The sequence below is a fragment of the Myotis lucifugus genome, unplaced genomic scaffold (genome assembly GCF_000147115.1).
Source record: "Myotis lucifugus unplaced genomic scaffold, Myoluc2.0 scaffold_5301, whole genome shotgun sequence".
Classification (NCBI taxonomy): domain Eukaryota; kingdom Metazoa; phylum Chordata; class Mammalia; order Chiroptera; family Vespertilionidae; genus Myotis; species Myotis lucifugus.
In genome coordinates, this window is record NW_005876349.1 from 1,165 (window position 1) to 9,924 (window position 8,760).

At 63.8% G+C, this 8,760-nt stretch overlaps 2 protein-coding genes across 2 annotated transcripts; one reads left to right on the forward strand and one right to left on the reverse strand.

Annotated features, from left to right (window-relative positions):
• Positions 1-508: 508 nt before the first annotated feature.
• On the forward strand, positions 509-2,686 carry CABP7 (calcium binding protein 7; the record flags this gene model as incomplete). Its single annotated transcript, XM_006109046.3, has 4 exons — positions 509-652; positions 1,411-1,523; positions 1,793-1,943; positions 2,173-2,686. Coding segments are annotated over 4 exons (536 nt in total), but the record flags the coding sequence as incomplete, so codon positions are not given.
• A 799-nt stretch (positions 2,687-3,485) lies between these two features.
• On the reverse strand, positions 3,486-8,447 carry LOC102421769 (zinc finger matrin-type protein 5). Its single transcript, XM_023749302.1, has 3 exons — positions 8,358-8,447; positions 7,234-7,345; positions 3,486-3,896 (listed from the first exon to the last, which is right to left on the reverse strand). Exons 1-3 carry the CDS (start codon positions 8,398-8,400, stop codon positions 3,767-3,769), a joined length of 285 nt encoding a protein of 94 aa, XP_023605070.1. The 5' UTR covers positions 8,401-8,447; the 3' UTR covers positions 3,486-3,766.
• Positions 8,448-8,760: the final 313 nt, after the last annotated feature.

Below are 8,760 nucleotides of genomic sequence, written 5' to 3' on the forward strand. Positions count from 1 at the left end.
CCTCCCTTTCCCCCAAACCTTGGGCTCCCCAGGCAGGCTGTGCTGAGCTGTTAGCCCTGCAAGGCTGCCTCACGTGGCTGCCATTAGCGTGTTAACTAACGGGCTGAGCTGAATGGAGCCGCTGAGCTAGGGGAGGACGTGCGGAATGGGGACAGGGAGCGTGGGGATGGAGAGTGTGGGGTGCTGGCTTCCTCCTCGCACAGTGGGACCCGTGGTTCCTGCCACAGGGGGTCGCTGTGAGGACGCCTGGAGGGGCTGTGGGGGCCTGGCGCACTGACACTGAGACCCTGGGGACGGCCTCACGGCTGCCGGGGCCCTGCTGTGCCCTGAGCTCCAGCAGCAGCGCTCTGCGGACGCCTGGGCCACCTGCCAGTCGTCTCTGCCCAGACCTGCAGGCTTGGGTGGACGCACTGCTGGGCTCAGGCTGCAGGCGTGGGGTCCTCGCGGTCTGGGAAGCGGGGTGTCGGGAACAGGAGTGACGTCCCCACCTGCTCTGCTCCCCCCACAGAGATCCGAGAGGCCTTCAAAGTCTTTGACCGCGACGGCAACGGCTTCATCTCCAAGCAGGAGCTGGGCACGGCCATGCGCTCGCTGGGCTACATGCCCAATGAGGTGGAGCTGGAAGTCATCATCCAGCGGCTGGACATGGACGGTGAGCGCTGCCCGTCGTCCCCCCCCCCCGCCCCCCCCGCCCCCCCGCCGGCTGTCTCCTCACCCTTCACCGGGGGCTGGGGCTGGGGGACGAACCACGGGGGACTCGCTCCCCCCACTAGCAGCCACCCCCAAGCCCCTGGCCGCTTACAGCCAGAGTGTGAGCGCCGCAGCCACACCCAGGGGTCAGACACTCCACCCGTCTTGGTCTGTATCCTGAAAAAAATTTTAAGTACAGAAAAGTAGAAAGAAGTCCATTCTAAACAGCCCAGGTCTCGCCATTCAAAGTAAGAAATAATGTAGTTGTGTTGCCACCTGGCATTTTATTATGGAAAAACTCCTAAGGAGCAGTAATGCCCGGCCCCCCCTTGGTCCCCCTGAGCCCCCACTTCGCTCCACCCAGAGAGCAGGTGGCGGCCTGGGCAGGTTGTTCCCGTCCTGAGCTCCGTTTCCTGCCTGTGGTGGGGACGTCAGGCCCCGCACCCGCCCGGGACAGCAGCAGGGCCTGGGAAGCCATGAGGGCTCTGAATGGAGAGTCCCCACGTGCTCGGGGCCCACCGGCCGCACTCCACCTCCACCTCCCCCCCCACCTCCACCTTCACCTCCACCTCTACGGAGCCTCATCACGCTGGGCCTCACCGTCAGCCCAGAGCCTGGCACGTCAGGTGCCCCTGAAACTGGCAAGGCTTGGAGGAGGGACCTGCCTGAGGCTGGACAGGTGCAGGCTGACCCCGCTGATTAGGCCTGTGCCCACTCCAGGTGACGGCCAAGTGGACTTTGAGGAGTTTGTGACCCTCCTGGGACCCAAGCTCTCCACCATGGGGATCCCGGAGAGGTTCCATGGCACCGACTTCGACACCGTCTTCTGGAAGGTATGCCGTGACTGGGGGACCCGGGGCTGCGCACAGTGAGGGGCCAGTGAATGGTGGGGCCACTCGGTAAAGGGGGTGACTATGTCAGTCTTCTGTCCACTGGATGTTCTGTCTCCCAGAGGGTCCTGGGCTCCCTGGGGGAGGCTGGTAGAATGGAGCGAGTGGCTCCCAGCCTTCTGGAATCGGGAGGCCCCTGCTGGCTGTGTGGCTGCAGGCGCTGGGTGCGGACTGGTGGCCGCGGTGGCCTGAGCGCTGTCTCCTCCCCCAAGTGCGACATGCAGAAGCTGACCGTGGACGAGCTGAAGCGGCTGCTCTACGACACCTTCTGTGAGCACCTGTCCATGAAGGACATCGAGAACATCATCATGACGGAGGAGGAGAGCCACCTGGGCACGGCCGAGTGCCCCGTGGATGTGGAGAGTGAGTGACTGACACCGGGGACCACCCCCACCCCACCCCTGGCGGGGGCCAACTGCGAGAGCAGGGGAGGAACCGGGGTTTGCAGGGGGGCTGGGGCTCCTGGCCTGCCCCAGCCTGTGCCCCTGTGCACAGGGGACCAGCCCACGTGGAGCAATGCCGGCAGCTCCTGATGGCATCGCTCCGCTGTCCCTTTTGTCTTCTCTCTGGTGCTCCTGGCGGGTGGCCACAGCCTGCTCCAACCAGCAGATACGCCAGACGTGCGTGCGCAAGAGTCTGATCTGCGCCTTCGCCATCGCCTTCATCATCAGCGTCATGCTCATCGCGGCCAACCAGGTGCTGCGCAGCGGCATGAAGTAGGCGCCGCCTGGACGCCTCCGCTGGCCCCTCCACACCCACCACCGCCTGCAGTCCTTTCCCGCAGCCGCTCCCCGGGCCTCCACCGCCTCCTGTACTTCAGGGCCTGGATGTCCGGCAACCCCGCCCGCCCTTGCATGGGGCTGTGGCCCAGCTGTGGAGGGCCTGGGGGCGGCTCTGAGGACGGCCTCCAGCCCTGCCAGCACCCTGCCCCTGCCTCACCCACCCTGGCCTGTATGTAGCACTAACTCTTCCCCTGTCCAGGGGCTCCTGGGAAGTGAAGGAGGAATTGGCACAGGGGCCCAGGAGCTACTGTGGCCCCTCAGGCAGGAAGGGGCCCCGGTGCCTGGGGCCAACAGCTAGCCTGACCCTGGTCCCTGAGGTTTGGGTCAGGCAGGGGGTGGACAGCCTCTTCCTGGGGAGGGGGCATTGGCTAAGGGCCCTGGCCTTCTGCTGGGCCCCATTCTCTGACCCTCCTTATACTCAAACCCAGCCTGTCACACACCCACAGGGCCGAGAACCAGCCCATTTCACAGGTGAGAGCTCAGAGGGTCCCCAGATTGGGCCTCAGTTCCCACATCAACAGGATTTCCAGGGAGGGCAGAAGCTCCTGGAGGAGCGGGCAACTGAGGTGGCCCTGCAGTCCCCCCACTCTGGGTTCCCCCCCTTGAGAGGCCCCGTGCCTGAGGCTGCATTGCCCCTCCCACCCCACACAGAATGTGGAGCTGGAGTATAGTGAGGAGGAAGCAGAGGGGCCTAGAGCTGCCCTGAGCAGCCGCATTTCCCACCGGCCGGGGCTCCTCCAGGGCAGCCGCCTGGTGGGGCTCACCCAGGCCGCTCTTTCAAGCCCAGGGCCTGTGTTCCTGGGTCCCCCATTCTCTACACCGACCAGGCTGCAGACCCAGCTCATCCCTGCCCCAGCTGAGCCATGTCACACTCGGGTACCGGCTCAGCTCAGACAGATGTGGGGACCGGGAATGGCAGACCGAGCCCTTGAGCTCTCTCCCCAGATCTGGAGCCGCTTCTCAAATGGGTGATGGTCGCAGCCACACTGGCCCCCCTCTTCCGGCCCCCAGGGAGCAGGGCAGCCAGCGTGGTCACCCTGGAGAAGACCTCCTATCACTCCAATCTGACCAGAGGCCAGAGCAGGGAGCCGAGGGCACCGGGCAAGGGGGAAGCGTAGCCATATCGCCGTAGTGACACTTTGTTTATAAACATCCAGCAGGAAGTTTCCTCACCCGTCTCAGACATCCCATGAGGGAGGGAGGGTGGCGCTGACTGGCCAGGGCCAGGGCTGCACCGGGTGGGGGCGCTCCTGCGCCTCAGCCGGGCCAGGCCAGGCCAAGCTAATGGCTTCAGAGGCTCCGAGGGGCACAGCAGGAGGGGACCCCAGCGTCCCCAGCAGGAGCCCTTATTTTTACTGTGACTGCAGTGGGAGCTGACCCGGAGGGGCCAGGGTGGATGAGGGACTAGCCCCACTGGACGCGGGGCTGCAGGGGCCACCCCCCCGGTGGGGGTGCCCGCAGAGATGGCGGCAGCTCCTGGACGGGTGGCCAGCCGACTGGGTACTGGAAGACGATGGCTCTGCTGGGCTCAGCCCTAGAGAGAAGGAGAAGGCAGAGGATCAGTGGGGCACGGCCAGGCAGGCCCAGGCTGGGGCACTGCCCCGCTCACCTCCTGCCGCCCGGCTGTGCGGGAGGGTAGACCTTTCTGGAAAGCAGAGCCTCAGAAACATGCAGGCCCCTTGAGCCAGGAACCTCACCTCCAGGAATGAGCCCAGCGCAGAGCGGGGATATGGGCGGGGACTGATTATCTATATATGCACGTCCACAGCAGCGAATGCCACGCAGCCTGTGTAATGAAGGCGGACCTATATGCACTGATGAGGAAGGGATCCTGATGTAGGTGTGAGTAGTAGACAAAGCAGCTTATAAAATAATGTATATAGCATGATACTATTTTTGTTTAAAGATATACAACATATATAAATGCATAAAAAACCCGGAAAACAACCAAATGGTCGCAGTGGTTCTATCGGAGTGGTGCGATTACGGGTGTTTTGTGTTTTTTAACTTTTTCATACTTTTTAAGAAAAGTTTTACAGGCACGCAAGCCTTTGAAATCCCCCCCCAAAAAATATTGTATAACTTTAAAAAAAAGTCGTTTCTCAAGCTATTCCCTCTCCTACCCCTGGAGCCACGTCTGGGGAACCCGGGGCCTGTGTGAAGTGCCGCCCTGGTGCCCAGTTGGGGCCCCCTGTCCTGAGGACGGAGGTGCAGAGGCAGCTCCCCCACCAACTGTCCCACATTCCAGTCCCTCTGGGCGTGACCCCCACTCAGGCTGCCGCTCCAGGGAGCACTGGGGCTCCAGGGAGCACTGTGGCCGGCCGCCTGTGAGCCGTCTGGAGAGGACTCAGGCCTCGGGTGGAGCTGGGGGACTTGGGGCAGGAGGCCCAGCAGTTTGCCTCATGTACCCACCCCAGCCCCTCTGGGGGCCTGACCAGCTGAACAGAGCCCATCTGAGGACTGTGGGCGTCCCAGGTGCGGCTCTGGGGCCTCTGGCTGCGAGAGGACAGAGGACGGGAAATCCCTGCTCGCGGCTTGCTGCTTGTGGGGAAGCGCAGAAAGCAGCTCCCAGCATGACTTACGGCTCTGGGGAGATTCATAAACTCCCCAGCGGCAGAGAAGGGTGGGGTCGGGGAGGCTCCACAGTTGCTGGCAGGGAGAGCCCCAGCTGCCAGCCAAGCCAGGGCTCCCGGCAGGGTTGGGGTGACCCCCATTCTCCACAGAGAGGATGTGATCGCGGGAGCCCCTCCCCATGAGCCTCAGCCCCTTCTTCTAGGAGGGACAGATGACTGGGCAGCTGGGACTCAGCCCCTGCACGCCCCGAGGCCTCCCACCAGGAGCCCCTGAAGTGTGCCCCCGGCCCCGCCCAGGGCAGACGGGGACCCTGAGCCGCACAGTGGCCTGTCTGTCCCGTGCACAAGGACAGGAGCAGCCCTCACGTCGCCCAGCCCTGGTCTCAATCCGAAGGAAAGAGTTCAGGAGGTGCGTGGGCTGCAGCAGCGGCGCCAGCCCGGAGCGGGGTGCACAGGGGGAGATTAGAGGGGATAAAGGCACAATCTGAAGAGCCAACAACAGGGCAGGGACCAGCACCGGCCTCGCGGGGGATTAGTCCGCTTGGCTGAGGCCAGCCCCTCCCTCCCCACCGCTGCTCTGGGCAGGTCCCTCAGGGTCAGGAACCAGGCACAACGCCCCAGGCTGCCCGTCCCCCGCCCCCCAGCCTCCATTCCCCCTTTTACAGGACAGGCTCCCCTGGAGGCTCTGCTCAGCGGGGAAAGGGCCCTTGAGTCTGGGTGGCCCCAGGGGAGGAAACAGACACCCAGAGAGGAAGAGGGGTCACCAGACCAGTGCCCACAAGTGGCCCACAGCACTAACACAGGAAACAGTCCAGGCCGGGGACCCTGCTCCCCGAATGCTCTCATTTGTCCACATGTCATCCAGCGCCAGGCCCAAGCTCAGGGCCATGAGGGGAGGCCTGGGGCTGGAAGAGGGGAGGTCTTAGCTGAGCCTGAGGATGCGTCCCTCCGACTCTGCAGGGTGGCGGGGTGGGAGCAGCTACAGGCCGAGGAAAACAGCAGGCGCAGGTGCCCCTAAGGCAGAAACACCCACCACAGCGAAGGCGCTGCCCAGCGTCCAGTGGTGCTGACATGGAGGCCAGATGGCAGAGGTGAGAAGGCGGCCCCCAGGGGCCGGGGAGGGGGCAGGGAAGTTCCACCTGAGGTGGAGGGAGCCCAGGAGGGTTTAAGCAAGGCCCGGCCAGTGTGTGGTTTAGAAGCTTCTGGGCTGTTGTGTGGACAAGCTGGAGGAGCAGAGGGGAGGCAGGAGGCCAGGAGGGGCCGGAGACGAGGAGCACTGGTGTTTGAAGGTCACAGAGAGACTGCTCCCAGGGCTGCCTCGAGGGGAGGAGACGTGGGGAACAGAGCAAGGCCGCCGACAAGGGAGGGGGCCGGCTCCAGCCCACCTCCCGCCTCCCTGGGGGGCAGAGCCCAACGCTCTGGGCCCAGGATTCAGGTGTCATTTTTCACAAGAGCAGCCTGCAGGCGAGGGCAGCAAGGGCACAGACAAGAACAAATGTTCCTCTCCCTCCTAACGGCCCTTGTTCCTCAAGGCTGGACAGACCTGTGCTGCCCAGAGAGTAATCCATTTTGGCTCCGAGCCCGCAGGAGGCAGGTGGACGGCAGGTGGACACAGAGAATAAGTGGTTGCCGGGAAAGCAGGTCCCCAGGAAGGGGCTGGGGGAGAGGTTCACATCCTCTAGAGTCTAGGGGTCCCCAGTTGCAGGTTCTATTCCAGAAACAGCAGGGAGGTGAGCAGCAGGGGAGGGAGCACGGCTCTGTGAGCACCACGCTGGGCACCCAGAGCTCTCTGGGGGGGCCTCCAACCGGCTGAAGAAGCCTGAGGTGCAGAACATAAATCCCTGGACCAGGAGGAAGGGATGGCCCCAACATTTGCGTCATTTCTGTGCTGTATCTTTTCAAGGTGGGAGGGACAAAAACTTGGCGCAGATGTATAACAAAGGTGAAAAACAATGAAAGTCAATTGTAAAATAGCCTAACGAACTCTCTAGATGGGAACACAGAGAAGGCAAGGAGCCTGACCTACCCCCTCTGGCCGTGCCGAGGGAAGGCCTCATCCCCTAGACTGCCCAGCCAGGCGTCCTAGGCCCATGAAGCCACTCCGCAGAGGTAACTGGGTCTGAGGCATGGAGGTCCAGGGCGGGGAGCCCTTGGGGAGCTCTGCCGGGGGAGCAGGAGTCCCTGTCCGGTGCCGAGGCCTGGGCACTTCATGGAGATTGCTCAGCTCCAGGCCAGGGCGGGCTGGCTGGGGTCTTGCCCCCGGAGGGCACGGGAGGAGGGCATGCAGGGGGCCTGTACCTGCTGCTTGGGGCCGAGCTCAGCCGCTTGGCTCTCTCCTCCAGCCAGTCCTCCAGATGGCCCTCGGGGAGGTCAGCGATGTCCAGAGGCCACTCCCTGGCCCGCCGCTCCTCTGTGGGAATGGGGAGACAGAGGCGAGTGAGGGGCAGGTTCACCCCCACCTGGACCCCAGCCTCCCACAACAGCCGGACCCTTCCTGAGAGAGCACAGGCAGGGAGCCAGGAGCAGCTGCGGGCCTGTCCCCACCGCGCCGCCCCCTCCCAGGCCCAGCCAGGGAAGGCCTCATCCCCTAGACTCCCAGCCAGGCGTCCTTGGCCCAGGCCAGGCCACTGTCCCATGAAGCCACTCCACAGAGATAATGGGCTCTGAGGCATGGTGGTCCAGGGCGGGGAGCCCTCGGGGAGGGCTCACTCTGCTTCCCCATCGAATGGAGATAGAGCATTGCCTGCCCCCCAAGCCTGCTGGAGCTGGACACAGGGTAACGCCTGCAGGGAGCCTGGGCCTCAGGAGGAGTCCAACCCCGGGTGTGGGTGGCCGTGGGGCGCAGCGCAGGGCAGAGCGGGTGGGTCTCGGCTCGGCAGGTGCCTGACTGCTCTTCTCATAAAATGTCCTATAAACGCCTTTGCTCAGAGTGAAGACCGAGCAACGGGTGGAGTTCAAACAAGCTGGGGGTGAGATGGGTCAGAGTCTTGGGGCGGTTTGGGATGAGCCTGGGGCCGGAGGAAAATGCCACCCTGTGGACCAGCGCTTCCTCTGGGCCAGGCCTGGCCAGCACTGCGCGTGCGTCGGCTCCCTCCATCTCGAAAGTGGCCAAGACACTGCCTCTGAGATTAAGCCGTGCGCCAAGGGCACCAGGGGTGTAGCAGAAGCAGTGGGGGCGCGCCTCTGCTCCCGGCCCCCCCCCTCTCATCGCTGTCTCCACTAGGTGTCAGTTTCTGACACCCACCCCATCGCCCCAGCAGCCCTCAGACTACCCCACACGGTGACCATAAGAGATGGGGAAGTGAGGGGGGACAGGTAGCTCCCCCAGCCTCAGCTCTCTCAGCTCTTACACTCTCCCCCCAGCAGTCCCCCCCCCCGAGCGGGCCGTTCCCATTCCGTCCCTGGGCCCAACCAAAACGCACCCTCCACCTGGATACTCAGCTCCTGCAGGTCTCGCTCAGACATGTGGGAAAATCTGCAGTTGGGGCCGAAGTCACACTGGCCTGCAAGGGGGAGACAGAATTACTCGCTGCTCTGGCAGGGAGGGCTCCGCTGGGGGCTGAGGTCCATTGGAGGTTTAGGGGCAACACTTTAGGGCCTCAAGAGCAGCAACCCCACCCCTGAAGAAAAACTCGACTCTCTGGCCCCGCCCACACAGCAGCCAGAGCAACCTGGCTGCTCCATCATTCCCGCTCTCGACCCTGCCCCGGCTGGGGGTCACACCCCACTGACAACTTCCACGTTTAGGATGCGCAGCCTCTGCAGGCTTGGCTCTTGTCACCATGCGGTGGCCCCGCCTCAGGACCTACATGTGGGTCCCCGAAA